We start from the raw sequence: 18,363 nt of genomic DNA, 5'->3' as shown, positions 1-18,363 counted from the left end.
TCCTTAAGAACTAGTTTGTCCTCATGGGAGCCCATAAAGGGTGGAGTCAGCAATGAGCACTTGCCGTTCAGAAACTCACAGCTGATGTCATGTCTAAGATAAAGACTGTCTTGATGAAGAGATGGGAAAGAGAACATTCTTCCCTGGATTCAAAGGGGACTACATCACTGAGCATCACACCTCACTGAATCCTTCAGTGACTATTTACGCTAGTCTTGCTGATTCCTGCCCATGTGGCCAGCAAGCATGTTGCCCTTTCCTGCCAGATGGTGACAGGTTGAAAAGGTCCCTGAAAAGTTATAAGTGGCTAACTTAGTAATGTCAACCTCATTGGGGATGATTTGTTGGTTTTATGGTTTTTCAAAAAAGAGAGAGTCTGAAGGGGGCCTACAGAACTGGAAACAGAAACTGGAGAAGTTTTCACTCCCATACCTGCAGTCCTAACTTTTGCCCTGGAACCATGACGAAATGTCTCTCTCAGGAAAAGAAGCCATCCCTGTGTATCTGTTTTATGCTTCTGTCCCTTGTGTGTAAGGGTCAAAGAGCGAGAGCTGACTCCAGTTGCAATTCTCCCTCAACCAGATCTAATGCCAGGTTTGAGGGCCATTTATGGCCTGGGACCTGAACTGAAATGGGAGCCATGAATCTGTAATGGCCATCAACTGGGGCGCTAGGAAAGACTGACTCCCCATACTCTGACAGAACAGCTGAAGCTTTCAAACAAGGCTTGGCCAATGGAATGAGCCAGCAGGTGGACGTGGTCAGATTCATACGTGATGGATCCATGACTTAACATCTTTAGGCTTAGGTCTGCACCCAGAAGCCAACATCTTAATAGGCCAGTTCCTTTCTAGCAGTCAGATATGCAGGTCATAAGATCCTTACCAGCTGAATCTTTAAATTTGGCTCCATGTATGCAGAAAGATACCTGAGAAGCAATTTGGCCAGGTCTCTTAGTCCTTAGGAAGGGCATTAGGACCTGAGGAGCACCTCAAAACTTAAAGCATTCAAGGAACCAGGAGTATCTGAAGCAAACAACTTTCCTATCCGAGCCTCTAGTAGGAAGACTGCCTACAGCCAGTTCTGTAGCTCCTTCCTAGCTTGTGGGGTGAAAGTCTTGCAGACAGACCACCTAGTTGCGGAATAACGTTCCCATAGAAAGTTCAGACAGTCTCTGGATATCTGAAACCAGGAAAGTGGCAGGAGTAGAGGGGCACCTCTTAAACTCTGGTCTCTTAGCTTTGGGATCTACCCTCATGAGTATGGAAATATGAAATAGGATGCAAAAATCCCTAAAGGCCCAAAATATTCCTAAAAACTATCTAAGTTACAGATAGTCACTACAACTAAAATTTTATTTAAACTACAATAAATTTGTCTAAGAAAAGTATTGGGAAACCAGGTTTCCAGAGAACTGGGTCAAAGTGTCAGCAGAGGGGATCAGGAGCCTCATTATTGTGACTGGAAGGAACTAAAATGGTTAAGCCCAGCCCTACCCATGTTTATAGCAGCAAGGGGGAACATGCAGGCACTCTAGTGGGCATTGCTTCTAGACGTTTCCTCTGGTCCAGGAATGGGCACACTACTGAGAATGGGCAGAGGCCACTTCAAGAAAGAAGTCTATTAAATCTTAGCTGAAAAGTTAAACACAAAATAAATGCCGAATCCCCTTGTCCTGGAAAATTTAGGGAGGGTGGGGAAGAAGAGAAGAGATGGAAGAATTTGGAAGCTTTTCTCATCCTTGTGTAATACATGTACTTACTCTGTTTAATAAATCAATTTCTTCCTTCAATTTCCCAATCTGTTCCTCTTTGTCCTGTGTCATCCCCAATAATCTTACATTTTCTTGCCTCTCCTTGGCTAGTTCCTGAAAAAAACCCACAAATTAACAGTTTCAAATGTAATGTTCTTCCAGCGCTCCTAAAAAATTAATTTGAAAAAGGACACTTTTAGTATATTGCAATTAGAAAATTTCAGGTAAGAAGCAAAATTTTCCTTTCTTCAGATAGCTAGGCCCACAAATCCTGCAGTATGTTTTCAAGCCCTTTTCGCTCAAGGAGGCCAAGCAGACCTGTTAGTCACAGGTCTAGGGCAAAATTCTGCCCCTGAAGAACCCACCACATGATGACCTCCAAAGCTGACCTTTTAACTGATTAATTTCTAATTTAAGCCCTGATCTTCTAGTGAGTTCTGAAACCAGGTCCAAATTGGATATTAAAATCAAAGTATCAACTCCTAAAGTAATCACGCTGGTGGGCTTTTCAGAGGCAGAATTTTGCTCCGAAGTATGACTAAGATCTACTTGGCCTCCTTGACCTGTAAGAGCCCGAAGACCCACAGGCCTGGATACAAAGGTATATGAAACATGTGACATACATAAGGCTTCAGTTACTGAAGAAGCTATTCCAACTCCTCCCCCCTCTCTTGCCATCCTTTTGGTAGTTTGACTGGTTTGGGAGGAAGCCAATTTTGGAAGGGAGAGATTACAAGGCAATTTCAGCTAACTCAAGGATTCCATAAGTCCTAAAAATATATATAAAGGCTTCCTTGTGTTTTACTCCCATTCTTTTCAGAAGGAAGATCTCCCATATATATATATATATATATATATATATATATATATATATTTAGCGACTTTCATCTACAAGGATTCAAGAATATTTGGTAGGTTATATTACAAGGATACTTCAGAGGGAGCACAGAACATCAGGAATATTACAGATCAATGGCTCAAGAAAACATCTGTAAGGGATCAGGGTTTAGGTTATGTTTGAGTGCCTGAGAGGAGAACAGTACATGGCTAGTTCTCTGATCAAATCACCTTTAGCCTTGGTTTTATTCCCTGGTTGAGCAAATGGCAATTTAGCATTTGTAATTATATAAATTTCACATTCTTCTCAGACAATCTGATTCTGTATGCATATTGGTATTCACAAGGAATTACTACTACTTTTTATTAAAAATTTAGGACCACTGCCTAATATTTTCATAACACTGACCACCCCAGTCGTTGTCATCAGTGATCAAACCTGGGACCTCTTGAGCTCATTGCAGGAACGTCTACTGCCTGAGCTAAAAGACACGTCTCTTAGCCAAGACGGTAGCAGGCTCATCAATCTCTACCTGGCCTAGCTACCACTAGAGAGGGACAGAGTGCCACACTGAGTTGGCATGGCACTAGCATCTCCTCATGGAATTTATAAGATATTTTATTTTGAAACTAACACTGGGCATAAGTTAAATTTGTATTTACCCTTTCAAGTTCTTCAATCCTCTTTTCCAAAGCACTGCTTGGTATAGAATTCCCAGAAGAATTTGCATCCCTGCTGTATCTGCTATATCCTGTCCTGTCTGTTCGGGAATATCGATTTGGAACATCATCTTCAGGTGCATTAGTTGCACTGTGAAGTAAAGATTAAACATTAGTAATATGCCTAGTGCAAAAAATAAGTTTTAGCAAATATTTCCCGTGTCCCTTATATTTTTCTCCTAGTGGAAATACATTCATGAAAAATTGACTTATTCATATTGTAAATGACCACTACTTCAAGACAACATGTATAAAACTAAAATTTTCTTACCTGTAATTTTGTCTTCTCTGAGAAACAATATCAGTTGCTCAGTCAGACCTGCAATTTCTGGGTTTTTCTGTCTCTAACTGGATTTTCTCTTCTTGTCTCTAAGGCAGGACAGCAGTACCTGTTTCCCAACACCCCGACTGCAATCTGCCCTCACTGATCTATATAAAACTGCACAGCTGTTGCTTCAAAGTCCCTGAGCTTCTAGGAACTCAGGTTAATTCCTTCAAGGGCTTCATGCCTCAGAAAGTGCTGTCTGTATCTAGGGCCCAGAACCAGATATTTCCTTATGCCTGTGTGTTGCAAAGAAAGAAGAATCTGTTGAGGTCACTAGAGGAAATTTATCTCGATAGAATCTAATTTCTTATTAGTCATTCCTCTCAGAAGAGGTCACAGAGAGAAAGAGAGGGAGAGAGAGAGCATGAGTGATGGACAGAGCCATTCAAATAGGTACCATTCATGCTCTGGCAGAAAGGTTTTTCATCTTCTGTTTTCCTCTGGAAAACTCTCACTTATAAACTGAGATCAAAAGCTTCTTTGCCTGAAAACAATCTCAGTTAAGATTAATGAAGTAGGTGGCAGTATCTGGGACAGAAGACTAAAAACAGTGACTAACCTTTCCATAACTGTTGTTCTTTGAGATGTGATGCTCATATTTAAGGCTACAATTTTTTTCCACGGAGGTCACAGAATCCGTGACTTCCAGTAACCTCCGTGACTTCAACCCACAGCAGGTGGGAGCTGTGGACCCCGCAGTTGAGCTCCCCATTTTGTCATGGATATTTTTAGTGAAAGTCACAGACAGGTCACGGGCTTCCATGAATTTTTCTTTATTTCCCGTGACCTGTGACTTTTACTAAAAATATCCATGACAAAATCTTAGCCTAACTCATAACCATTCCATGTTAGGTGTGCATGCACCACATGCACCAAAGATATTTCCTTCACTGCTGTTCATTGGGCCAGCTCTAGTGCCCACTGGTGCCATGTGCTCATATGTCAGTACAAGAGGCCCAGCTGGCCCCACGCCCTCTCAGTTTCTTCTTGCAGCTAACTCCAACAGAGGTGCAGGAGGGTAGGTCGTGGAATGGACATGAGCAATGCACCTCAAAGAACAGTTACGGAAGGGTTAGTAACCATTTTTTCTTCTTTGAGTGCTTACTTGCGTCCATTCCATATTAGGTGACTCACAAGCGGTACCCGAGGCAGTGGGTTTGAAGTTCATGGACATGTGGATTGCAACGCTGCTCTTCCAAACTTGGCATCATCTCTGGCCCACTGGGTGATGGCATAGTGGAAAGAGGAGATCTGAACTGACAATCAGGTCGCTGCTCTGTAGATGCCTTGGATTGCGACCTGGGCCAGAAACGCTGATGAAGCCTGAGCTCTTGTTGATTGGGCGGTCACGATGGCAGGGAGGTGGGATGCCCGCCTGCTCCCAACATGGGTGAATACAGGATGTGATCCAGGATGAAATTTTCTGGGCTGAAACCAATAGGCTTTTAATCTTATCTTCTACTGCCACAATGAGCTGCATTGTTTTACGGAATAGCTTGGTCCTCTCAATATACCGGGCCAGGTCACATCTAACATCCAGTAAGTGGAGATGGTGCTCCTCTGCATTCCTGTGCAGTTTCAGGAAGAAAACTGGCAGGAAAATAGCCTGATTACTATGAAACAGAGACCACCTTTGAAAGGAATGCTGGATCTGGGTGCAGTTAAACCTCATCCTTAAGGAACACCATATACTGGGGCTTAGCCATAAGGCCCTAATCGCTGAGACACTTCTGGCTGAGGTAATCACTACCGGGAAAGTGATCTTCCAGGAGAGATAGGACAGAGGGAACAATGCCAGCAGTTCAAAGGGAGGACCCGTAAGTCTTGACAGGATGAGGTTTAGGTCCCATGGTTGAATCCATTTGTGAATTTGAGGATGAAGTCTCTCTAATCTCTTGAGGAAGTGGATGGACATTTCATGAGAGAAGACAGATTTACTATCCACCAGAGGGTGGGAGACTGAGGTTGCTGCTAGATGCACTTTGCTTGATGAAAAAGCCAGTCCCTGTTGTTTCAGGTGGAACAGGTATTCCTGGAGGGATGATCGAGTCGGAGAGAGACCTCATTGGGAAGATCACCTGAGAAACACTTCCACTTGGCTAAGGCACTCTAGTAGAGAACTTCCTACTACCTAGCAAGACCTGGTGGACTTGTTCTGAACAGGTCTGTTCTGCTGGGTTCAACCATGGCTTTCACATGGTCAGGTGGAGGTTCGGGTGGAATAAATTGCCATGATCCTGCGAGATGAGGTCCGGGCGGGGCAGAAGCAGCATCACGAACGGAGAAGTCCAGCAGTATGCCAAATCACTGTTGCAACCAGGCAGGGGCTATAAGGATGACCCATGCTCTGTCTCACTTGACTTTCAGGAGGACCTTGCGTACCAGAGGAACACGAGGAAAATCATAGAACAGGAGCTCTGTCCATGGAATTAGAAAGGCATCGGAGAACCTGGGCTGGGACCGCACAATGAACAAAACTGCTGGCATTTCCTGTTCTGCCTGGTTGTGTACATGTTGACATGGGGAGACCTCCACCTCTGGAAGATGGATCTGGTCACCTCTAGGTGAAGGGACCACTCGTGGTGAGACCAGAAGGACTTGCTGAGGTGATCTGCCAGAGCATTCCAGGCTCCCAGAAGCTAGGAAGCTTCGAGGTGGATGGAGCGTTTCACACACAAGTCCCACAGGCGAACGGCCTCCTGGCACAGGGTAGAAGAGCATGTGCCTCTGTGCCTGTTAATGTAAAACATGGCTGCTGTGTTGTCCGTGAGCACGCGTACAACTTTGCCCATGATCTTGGGTAGGAACACTTAGCAAGCTAAGCCGATCGCTCTGAGCAATCTGATATTTATGTGCAGAGAGAGTTCTTCCCAGGACCACCTGAGATGCTCGAGGTGAGCCCCCCCCAACCTAGATCAGCTACATCTGAAATTAGGGATACTGAAAGCTGGGGGGTGACAAAGAGAATGCCCACAGCCATTGATCGGAGATCCTTCCATCAGTCAAGGGAGGAGAGGACTAGGGTGGAAACTAAGCACTGAGCCCAAGTGGTGACGGTTCAGTGAATACATAGGCCCCTTCAGACTTGGCTGGTGTCAGAGGCATAGACTTGTGTGCTGTACCATCTAAGTGCATGAGGCCATGTGACCCAAAAGTTTGAGGCAAAAAAATGTGCTGTCGTGACCAGCTGGGCTTTGACCTTGGATATCAGATCTGACATTGTCTGGAACCGAGCCTCCAGGAGGAAGGCTCTAGCCCAGGTGGAACTGAACACTGCCCCAATAAACTCTATTCTCTGGACAGGGACAAGAGTAGACTTTTGTTAGTTTATCAACAGGCGCAGGGCAAGGAAAGTGGCTTCGACCAGGTTGATGCTGGTTTTCACTTCAGTCTCTGAGAAGCCCTTGATAAGCCAGTCATTGAGGTATGGGTAGACTTGAACGCTTCACCTTCTGAGGAAGGCCACTACCACTGCCGTTCATTTCGTGAAAACCCAAGGGGCTGCTGACAGACCACAGGGAAGGATGGCGAACTGGTAATGGGTCTGGTTTACGCTAAATCTGAGGAACATTCTGTGGCCCCAGAAAATGGAGATGTGGAAACAGGCATCTTTCAAGTCAAGGGCGGAGTACCATTCCCTCCCTGGATCCAGGGGACTAATTAAGGCCAGGGAGACTATATGGAACCTCAGTTTCTTGAGATAACTTTTGAAGTGGTGCCGGGCTAGGATGAGTCAGAGACCCCCTTTTGCTTTCAGGATTAGGAAATAATGAGAGTAAACCCTCTTCCCGCTCAAGTTCTGAGGCATCTACTCCACAGCTCTTACCCAAAGGAGGGCTTGCACCTCCTGAATTAGAAGTCGCTCGTGAGAAGGGTTCCTGAAGTGGGATGGGGACAGGGGAGTGGGTGGGAGAAAACTGAGGGGTGTAACCTTCCTCCACTGTACTCATCACCTTGGACCACTGGGTGCCAAGGAACAATGCCATGCTGAAGTAGGAAAGATCGTCTGAAAACAAAAGGGGGGGGCAGGATCCGGTGTGTGAACTGATATTATGCCATTGGATGTCCCTTCAAGAGTTCTGTTTGGGGCATCCTGGGTATCTGTGCAACCTGGGTAGCGAGGTTGAAATAGAGGGGGGAAGTTGTCTGTGCTTATAATCGCAGCTCCATTTTTAACCAGGTTCTGGCAAGGTGCTGGAGCCAAGAAGCGGGTCAACAGTTGAGGCATGAACTGCTTCCTCAAAAGTGCTGAGGACTAGAGGCCCAGGGATCTGAGGGTAGTCCTGGAGTCCTTCAGACCAGAGAGCTTTGAGTCCATCTGCTCCAAGAAGCAGGAGGTACCCGCAAAGGGAAGATCCTGGATGGACTACTGGACTTCAGGTGGCAGTCTGGACCTCAGGATTGAAGCCAGGAGCATCACTTCATGATCACTGCTGAAGCCCACTGTTCTGGCTGCAGTGTCAGCAGCGTCCAGGGCCACTTGAAGAAGGGGAGACCATAGCCAGAGCCTCTCTCCCATCAGGCCAGAGCCTCTCTCCCATCAGGCCAGAAAACTCTTGGAGTTTCCCTGGAGTCCTGTGGCAGCATGTCTTTAAACTTCGCCATGGAGTCCCAAATGTTGTAATCCTACATCCTAAGTAAGGTTTACTGGTTGGAAATACGAAGATGTAACTTACCCATCTAAGTAATCTTCCTACTGAACAGGTCTCTTGTCTTTAAATCCTTTTGCCTGGGGGTTGTGCCTAACTGATCTTGCCTGTCCCTCTCATTGGCTGCTGTGACCACAAGGGATCCAGGAGGGGGGGGGAGAACAAGTTTATATCCCTTGGCAGGCACATAGTATTTTTATGTGCCCTCTTTGAGGTGGGACGAAGAGAAAATGGAGTTTGCCATAGGGAACTGACAGGACCCAAAATGGCCTCGTTGAGGTGTAGGGTCAGCTTTGATGTGGTCAAAATGTCAATGAGGCTATGAAAGGACTCTTTAAGAACCTCTACCTATAGCTCCAGGTTAGAAGCCACCCTTTTTAATAGCTCCTGGTGATCTCTAAAGTCATCCTGTGGCACTGAGCCGCTCAGTCCCAAGAACGCTTTGTCTGAGGAGGAGTAGGAGTAGGAATAAGCCTGTACTGGTGGGGGCCACTCTTTTTCAGTCCCAACTTTAGTCCCAGGCTTAAGTCCTGGGAGGCAGTACTGGAGTCTGGGTCAGGTGCTGGCTGGTGCAGTGGAGGAGCCCTCCTCTCGGACACAACCAAATAGGAATGGCTGGACGTTGTACCAGGGAAAAACCCCAAGGATTCCAGAATAGCCGCTCGATCTGCATCTGCCACTGTCCTCCAGGCCAGATGTCGGTGGGGGGGGCCCACACTGAGATCTGGTGGAATTTAGGATGGGAAATGGTGGTGGCTTTTTGGCAGTGTTCACAGTTCCACCTGAAAAAGAGTTTTATTGAGGAGACAATGGGGGAGCAGTACCCATCGCTTCCACTGGTTGGTGCTGAGGATCTGGGGATTGGTGCCTGATCAGGGAAGTCCTCACCAAAGACAGGACGGCCAGTTTGCCTCTGATAGGTACCAAAGGGCCCGGTGCCAGGTATGAGCTCGGAGCCACATGCTCCCCTTTGCTCAACACACTTGGAGCTGGTGGTTTTCCCATCGGGGTTGGAGGAACCAGGAGCGTCATTAGGTCCCTGGCTGCTGCAAAGACTTCTGAGGTGGAAGGTGCTGTAGTACGGTCTCTCTCCAAGTTTGAATAAGGGGCAATGTTAAATAACTCTGAAATAGTCCATAGTTACGTCTCCAGGACAGTTGATATTTACAAGATATTTACATGCCACATGCACTAAAGATTCATATGTCCCTTCATGCTTCAACCACCATTCCAGGGGACATACGTCCATGCTGATGACAGGTTCTGCTTGATAACCATCCAAAGCAATGTAGACCGAAACATGTTCATTTTCATCATCATGAGTCAGATGCCACCAGCAGAAGGTTGATTTTCTTTTTTGGTGGTTTGGGTTCTGTAGTTTCCGCATCAAAGTGTTGCTCTTTTAAGACTTCTGAAAGTATGCTCCACACCTCCTCCCTCTCTTAATTTTGGAAGGCACTTCAGATTCTTAAACCTTGGGTCTAGTGCTGTAGCTATGTTTAGAAATTTCACATTGGTATCTTCTTTGCATTTTGTCAAATTTGCAGTGAAAGTGTTCTTAAAATGAACAACATATGCTGGGTCATCATCGGAGACTGCTATAACATGAAATACATGGCAGAATGGAGGAGCAGGAGACAAACAACTCTCCCCTAAGAAGCTCAGTCACATTTCTTTCAACAAGTGTCATCAGCATGGAAGCATGTTCTCTGGAACAATGGCTGAAGCATGGAGAGGTATATGAATCTTTAGCGCATCTGGCACATAAATATCTTGCGACGCCAGCTATAACAGGGCCATGCGAATGCCTGTTCTCACTTTCAGGTGACATTGTAATTAAGAAGTGGGCAGCATTACCTCCTGTAAATGTAAACAAACTTATTTCTCTTAGCGATTGGCTGAACAAGAAGTAGGACTGAGTGGACTCGTAGGCTCTAAAGTTTTACATTGTTTTGTTTTGAGTGCAGTTATGTAATAAAAACCTATATTTGTAAGTTGCACTTTCATGATAAAGAGATTGCACTACAGTACTTGTATGAGGTGAACTGAAAAATGCTATTTCTTTTGTTTATCATTTTACTGTGCAAATATTTGTAATAAATAATATAAAATGAGCACTGTACACTTTGTAGTCTATGTTGTAACTGAAATAGATATATCTGAAAATTATAGAAAGACATCCAAAATATTTAATAAATTTCAGTTGGTATTCTATTGTTTAACAGTGCGATTAATCGGGGTTAATTTTTTTGAGTTAATCATGTGAGTTAACTGCAATCAATCAACAGCCCTATATATATTTATATATATTTTTATATATATATCTCTAATATAAAAAACACACTGAAGAAAGCAAATATTTTGTGATTGGGTGGAAGAGTAAATGAGATAGCTATAGATATAGATCACACCCCACACACAATCTTAACTGCCAGAGAAAGGCAGCAAAACCTAGTTGGAATCATCTTCCAACAAGAGATTTCCAAATCAGAAATCATGTGACTGAAATGAGCATGTGATGCAGGGTACCTAGGATGCGTAAACAAATTACCACCACTGTACCATATAATATTTCATTTAAAAACATTTAGAGTCTGTTTAAAATGTTCATTTAACAACCATGCATTTCATAATTTTAGAAAGCCCTTGACAACATGCAAATCTAGATGAATAAAGTGCAAATCAAAAGCAGGCATAACATGGCATGAGATCTTTTCATGGACATAAATATTGTTATGCTCCAGTATGTGTGAAGTTTCCAAGGCACACTGACACAATTGTAAGGAATTTCCTAGTTTAATGTTATCACCATATTTAGCACTGTTTATTCTTCATTAGAAGGCTTAAAAAAAATTTCTAGGACCGGATACGCATGTTGCAACACAACAGAACAGAAATATTTTTGGATTAACCCCATAAATCCTAGAATATTTGATTTTAAAAAAAGACATACTTTCTACTATTCTATGCTCTGAGTGCCAGGAGGGACTCAGAACACTATAAAACTAACATGCTCAATCTCTAGCCTCATCACCCAACAGTAAACCTTTTGCCAAGACTGGAACGGTATTGACTTGTTTCAGTCATTGTTGGCAATGCTCTTATGTGAAACTTGGAAGAAAAACTAGAGAGAGGATTGTTTTCAGTGGTAGTGAAAAGAATACTTCAAGGGAAAGAAGGTATTTTTAATTGGTAATGTTCTCTTCACATCCTTGCTTTAAAGGAAACCACAAGGATTAATGTCTTCTTGTATTTGACGAGGGTAGTGGAAGTGGAAGGGAGACTTAGATCCACCTCTCAACAGCCCCTGCTAACCATAGCTGATGTCTATTTATTTAGCCTCAGTAACAGAGAAGCCAGATAGGAACATTTTCATGAACAGGCAAGTAGAGCCAAGAGCGTGGCCTGGCATGCTATAAAGAGAATTCTGAAGTGGCATTGGAAGAAGAATCATGGAAGAGCTCATCTATCAAAGACGAATCAGACATTTTCCACTTAGCTGAAACAGAAAAATGATAGAGAGAATTTATTATGCTATCAATTGTCTGATGGCCAGTTACTCTGATAGCTGTGCCCCACCAATAGCCACACATAGTGCCCAGGAAAGTAGAGCAGCACTGAGGATCTCTTGAGATCTGGTGGACAGGAAGAGGAATTTCACAGACCTATTCTGACAGGTATTAGAAAATTTGTGGGGAGGGCAGAAGAGTCCCTTTATCAGATAGAAATTAAATAATTTCCTGTCAATCCTTTCAGCTTAATCCAAGGCTGTATACCAAGGGTGCAAGGCAACATCTACCAGAGGCTCGAAATTCCTGCCCTTGCTATTTAAAAAGGGGTTCGTCACTGATAACATTGTTACCATGCAGAATATAATCATGGATAAAACACCTGATTTGCTCTTGGTCTGATGAACTATATGAGATCGCAGAATAATCTCAGCACATAATCTGCTGTTCATGGAATACAGATAGTGGCACCTAACCCTCCTTTCCAAACACGTCTTTCCTCAGAGGCCAACAAATCATGCAGACAATTTACAAAAGACATCTGTGATGGAACACTCTGAAAGTGTAAGAAACAGCATCAGAATGTTTGGTACTTATGTTGTTCTCATGGATGAGGTTGGCTGCTGTATCTCCAAAATGCAGATCAGCAGAATTTTGGGGAGTCTGAGGAGGGCTGCTTCAGCACAACAACAAAATCTCTCTCATTGCAAAGAACTGTCAATTTATTTCTCAGATCAATTTAATCAGATTTAACACTTCTGTGGGAACAGAGTGGAAGCAGAAGGGAAGAGATATATATCATCTATTAACTGGTTTTCACTCAATTTGGATTACTGAAGTTCTGGGTGTGTTTAGGACATTCATTATAGCCAGCTACCAGTGAAATGAAGCTGTCTCTTTCACGGCAGATTAAAAGATGCACGCTGGCCCCTTTCTATCTTTTGAGAGTTAAGGTTCTTTTTCAGGAGGGCAAGCCACTGAATATGCCTACACAGAGGATAGTTGTTTAAACATTGCTTACTCAAGAAACAATCTTTGGACTTTAATAACCTTTCACATGATCATCCTGTCCTGAACTTCCTTTTTTGAGAAGATAATCAACAGGATGATGTGCCCGTTCCAGCTAAACCAGTACTCCATTATTGTTTAATTTTATCAGTTTTAGTTCAGATGTGGGCATAGAACTGGGAGTGTATGGCTGATTTACCTCTAGCAATAAACAAACGAACTGGCCGTGCCGAGTACTAATCAGCAGCTTTTGATACTGAATATAAGGTATTGTTTACTTGCCTACAAGATTTTGTGGTATCATACAAAATAGCACCTTAGAAGACTCCGGCTTCTCACAGAAAAAGAGGTTACCACAGCAGTTTGAGGCCCTGGTCTCCCACCCAAGTGAAAACATAACTACGTCCAGGGAACAATGCTGTGTTTGTTTTGTTTAGCACTGGATTAACTTTTGTGCATGTTTCAAAACCTGCAGTTGAAACCTCTTGCTGCCTTGGCTATAGGTAGTAATTGATATTATAATTTTTCAGGAAGAACATTTGACAGCTTAATTATAGCTGTAGCTAGGCTTCTGTTCTTATATTTGAAGACATATTTGAGCATTAAGTTGAGTAGGTCATCATTTGGGTGTCAGACAATGATGCTTTAGGATTGTTTAGCAAATGAGAATGGATGTCGTTGAACACACTAGTCACTGTTGCTTTGATAAGGGAAAGAATCTGGCCCAAGTGATAAGATGTTTAATAAAAACCTTGTTACTGTTACAACATTAAATAGTTAAGCAGAGTACAGAGTTTTCTGTAAAGTTATTGCTAGCTCCCCGAATTGTAACTGCTATAATCAAAACCTTTTAACAAACATAGTGTGCGGAAGAGGAACATTAAAACATTTGAAATTTTAAAAATGAAGCACAGCTTTTATTTTGAAAAAAGAAATTACCCTTACTCCTTTTTTCCTTCGTTATACAAATTTTTTTAATAGGGAAATTTCCCTCCTTGACAGTATGACTGTCCTTTGGGTAAAAAGGGAAAGTCAGTTTACGTGATTTTCATGCATTTTCTGTTTTATTTTGCTCACATCCAATAGGCTCAGAAATTGTAGGCACAGCACTGTCTTGTTAGCTACTCTGAAACCTGGCAAATTTATCAACCTCAAGATTTTTAAGGCATTACTTTAAGCTTATCTCTAAGGTCACAAGATTGCAGCAGTATTGCAAGCGGGTGGATGTGTCTTGGCTGGCTATGCTGAACTCTTTACTAGATGGATGAGAAAAAAAGACAGGAGAAGACATAGAGAAGGAAAGTAACACTAAGGAGAGGGTAAAAGCAGGAGTTTAAGCTCACATCCTAAGTGTTCTTCATGATTTAGCCAAAGCCAATGAAGGTGGCAATGTCTGGTGGTCTCTCTCTCTCTGACTTGGCCTGGTCAAGACAAAAGGCCCAGTGGTGTTATGCAAAACCACAAAGTGAATTCCAGCAGACAGATGTGAGGGCTGCTCCTTCCAATCCAGCTCCCCCATGCACCTCATTGTCCTACTGGTTCTTTCAATAGCTCCCAAATAAGCAGCATCCAAAAATGGTGCCAACCTCATCTCATTGAAGTTACCCAGTCAAAAATACATTTTTGTTATTTAAACTGTAAACACTTCCTTGTATTTCTAGAATGTTTCAGCTTTATGTTATGCCAACACACGATGTTACAGGAGCCTTGAAGCCTCCTAATCAATTTTCTTAGCCAGAAACACATCTACTTTCTTTTTAGTTTCTCTTTCTTGAATTTTTGCTTTCTTTTTATACATTATATAAACAGGTTGGACGGACTTTTGTTACGTTGGACAACTTAGTATGCAGAACTCTGCACAACATCAATAGGGGCTACAAGAGGATTAAGAGTAAAAAGATCAGAGTGTATGTGCCCACCCAACTTTCTTCTCTCAGACCCTGCAGAGGACCCTGATATCCCCATCCCATCTTAAAGAAACTCATGGTCTAGCACCATGGTAGCTGCCTCCTCCCAAACATAAGACACCTTAGTTGAGACTACAAGTCTATTGTGAGGCCCAAACATAACCGTTAAGGGTAGCATTTAAAACCCCACAAAAATAAAGGGAATCCTGGTGTTACAAAATATTTTTGTGGTTACATATTTTGGTTTAGTGAGACCCAGGAGCTGAAACTGGTATGGGTGAAAGCTTTTACTCACTGAAGACAGACATTTAGCAAGAAGTTCTAAAAGGCTTTAACATTTCATTCATAGTATTTCCAGTTAAGCTCTACATATCTCTTACAAGTTATTTAACATGAGGGTTTTAAAAATGCATTTCAGAGCACAACATACAATCTCTTGGAATTAGAGGGGACAATTTCTACCTTCTAGGCTTCATCTCAGTGTTCAGTACTGTAAATGAACAAAACCAAGAAGTGGGGCTTCTATTGTATTTGTAAGCCATATTGTATCAATTTCCAGTACTGAATAAAAACTATCAGGGGAGCATACCCCGCAAGAGTCACCAAGAGTGTGATAAATTAAAGTGGGGGGGGGGTAAGCTCCCTTTTATGGACACCCAGCCAGCCAGCTAGCTATAAAACCTCTCTTGGTGGTAGTTTTTAACTCTTTAAAGGCAAAGCAAGTAAAGTCTCTGCATGGGTAAAAGGAAGGAAGTGGGCACCTGACCAAAAGAGCCAATGGGAAGGCTAGAGCTTTTTAAAATTGGGAAAAAAAAAACTTCCCCTTTGTCAGTCTGTGTTGTTCTCCTGGAGAGCAGAGACAGGGCTGAAACTATGCCGTAAAAAGCTTTGGGCCAGTTTTGAAAAACCATCAGATCATACCTACAAAGTACTCATTTGAAACCCCAGATATGTAAGTAGATCAGGAAATGTCTAGGAAGATGCGATTAGGTTTCTCTTTTATTTCTTTATGGCTTGTGGACTCCTATGTGCTAATCACACGTGCTTTTGTTTGGCTTGTAAACTTTAAGCTGGACCTCAAGAGAGCTATCTTGATGCTTAATCCTTGTAATTTTTTTTTTTTAAATCTAGCAAAAAGCCTAAATTCCAAACTATTTTCTTTCTTTTTGTTTTTAATAAAATTTACCATTTTTAAAAAACAGGATTGGATTTTTGTGTCCTAAGAGGTTTGTGCACATGTTGTTTAATTAGCTGGTGGCAACAGCTGATTTTCTTTATTTTCTTTCTCAGCTCTTCCCAGAAGTGGGAGGGGGGGAGTGAAGGAGCTTGTGGGTACCCCACAGGAAGGAATGCCCAAGTGAGCCTTCCTAGGTTCTCAAAGGGATTTTTTTGCACTTGGATAGTGGCAGCATCAACCCATCCAAGATGAGAGAAAAGTTGTACCTTTAGGAGTTTAATACATGCCTGGAGTGGCTGGTATTAGTTTTTAGAATCCTTGTGGGCCCCCACCTTCTGCACTCCAAGTGTCAGAGTGGGAAATCAGCCTTGACAAAGAGGTTCTCATCTGACTCTTATTGTAAATTGATTCAGCCAAATCTGTCTGTTCCATAGACCATTGTAAAACCTTGGGGTTATTTTTAAACCCTGATTTGCAAGTTTGTTGTTTTCTTAAATTAAGACTAAGACATTTTAAAAACACTTGATCATAGAAGCTAAATAGCTCCAGAGCTAGTAAATGGAATTCAAAATGAGATGTTAAAGTGAACCGTATCTGTACTTTTTCCAACTCTTCTGTGTTTAATTCCTTGCCTTGATGTTATATTTTCAACTGAATTTCTGTTAACAAAAAAGTTGATTCCTGTGGATATGCACTCTATGATCAAACATTCAAATAAAGACAGCCTGATCGTATCATTTCACCATGAAACCAACAATTATATATTCAAATAAATTAGTTTCTTAGGCCAGGTGATATAATCATAACCCACTCAGAAGAATCAAAGTTACTTCAAAGGGATGCATGCTTGACTCCCAAAAAATGAGTGCCCACATAACTCGGGGACTGGAAAAATCCATAGGTTTGACAGCTTGGAATGAGTAAAATGAGGCACACAGCTCTGGGTTAGGATATAATTGAAGACATTTAGAAGATGCTGGGGTTAGCTAGGACTATAACCTGCTTGTCAAATACTGCTTGGTGGAAAACACAGCAGAGGAAGTGTGCTCTAACTAAGTGGTGCTTTTCTTTGATTCTGTATAGCTAATTTTCGTCACTTGGGATTCTAAATGCGCTCCTTATTGTCGAAAACTGGATGAGGATTCCTCTCTGGTTCTGAAAAAATATCCTGGGCTTCAATTCGTTGAGTTAAGTCTTACTTCAGGGAATGAACTTCTTTGCCCTCTACAGAGCCCTCATGGGGAAGGATTTTCAACACAACAACATGACTGGTAGCTGCATTTGATTTTGTCTCGGACAATACCCAGATGTTGCAGCCTGCGTACTGAAAAGGGGTGATTATTTTCTTTTGCACGTAACAAATTCATGCTTGCAGACAAATCCTAGAATGCTTCTCCTTCGAAGATGTGATGAGCAGAAGTCACCCAGGAAAGGGTCAACGTGGATCCCTCACACAACCATGTCCAAGATCACCTAGGTAAAGGCCCTTAACAAGGTTCAAAAATCAAAAAGGAGAGACTGGCACTGTACTGAAAATGCTTCCAGTGATAGCAGAATGGCAGATACTTGCAATGTTGAAGGGTTTTTGATTACAGGAAATCCAGAGGCAGGGTCCCGCAACTGTAAACTTTAAGATCAGCATACTGAACTTTCATTGTCCCGTCATTTAGTGAGGCAGACTCGGTTTGTCTGGTCAAGACATGTCAGTTGTCAAGAAGCACGATGCTTCCTGTCCACAAGGTTTCAGGACAAAGACTTCTCTATCAATAGAATGTGTGTTTAACTAGGAGAGGGGAATCTGCATCCACATCAGGGAATCTGTATCTACACTACTCTGACAGGAAATAAAACCTGTAGTACTGGTTGGCCTTCTAACCTACTGAGGTGCTCCAGTTCCACTGGAGCTGAAAGTAGGGAGTCTCTCCTGTGCTCTCAGTGAGTGTTCTCTGCTGGGCCCATGTAGCGTGGAAGAGGAAACTGACAGTTTGAATGCAAAGTGGACAAGAGACAAGGGTGGGAGGCTATGGACGACAACTCTGTTCATTATTCTTTGAAAAAATGATTGGCCAGGAAGAGGAAATGCTGTAACAATGGGAAGTATTCACAGACAACATAGTACTAAGGGCTTGAACGCCACTCACTTATGTTGGTATAACTTATGTGGCTTAGGGATGTGAACAAGCCAGTCCCTTGAGTGACGTAAGTTACACTGACCTAAGCACTGGTGTTGACAGCGCTATTTCAGCAGGAAAGCTTCTCGCGGAAGTAGTTTTATTATGCCGACAGGAGAGCTCTCTTCTATCGGCATAAAGCATCTTCACCAGACGCACTACAGAGGCCCAGCGTCATCAGTGCAGCTGTGCCGCCGTAGTGCTTCTAGTGAAGACTAGCCCTAAGACTACCGAGGATGCAGAATATCAGCCACAGACATAAAAGGAAGGACGAACAATTCTGTGGGGTAGTATGCCACTCCACACT

At 42.9% G+C, this 18,363-nt stretch overlaps 1 protein-coding gene across 2 annotated transcripts in view; it reads right to left on the bottom strand.

Moving 5' to 3' along the window:
* Positions 1-18,363, bottom strand: part of PAWR (pro-apoptotic WT1 regulator) — a 158,682-nt gene that overhangs the window by 11,087 nt on the left and 129,232 nt on the right. For both annotated transcript variants that reach the window (XM_075124338.1, XM_075124337.1), the window contains exons 5-6: positions 3,254-3,401; positions 1,763-1,867 (exon numbers count right to left, since the gene is read on the bottom strand). In XM_075124338.1, coding sequence (XP_074980439.1) covers positions 1,763-1,867; positions 3,254-3,401 — 253 coding nt within the window. The remainder of the gene's footprint in view (positions 1-1,762; positions 1,868-3,253; positions 3,402-18,363) is intronic.

The sequence above is a fragment of the Caretta caretta genome, chromosome 1 (assembly GCF_965140235.1).
Source record: "Caretta caretta isolate rCarCar2 chromosome 1, rCarCar1.hap1, whole genome shotgun sequence".
Taxonomy (NCBI): Eukaryota; Metazoa; Chordata; order Testudines; family Cheloniidae; genus Caretta; species Caretta caretta.
The sequence above is the reverse complement of the archived record's forward strand: the minus strand, read 5'-3'. Positions and strand labels throughout refer to the sequence as shown.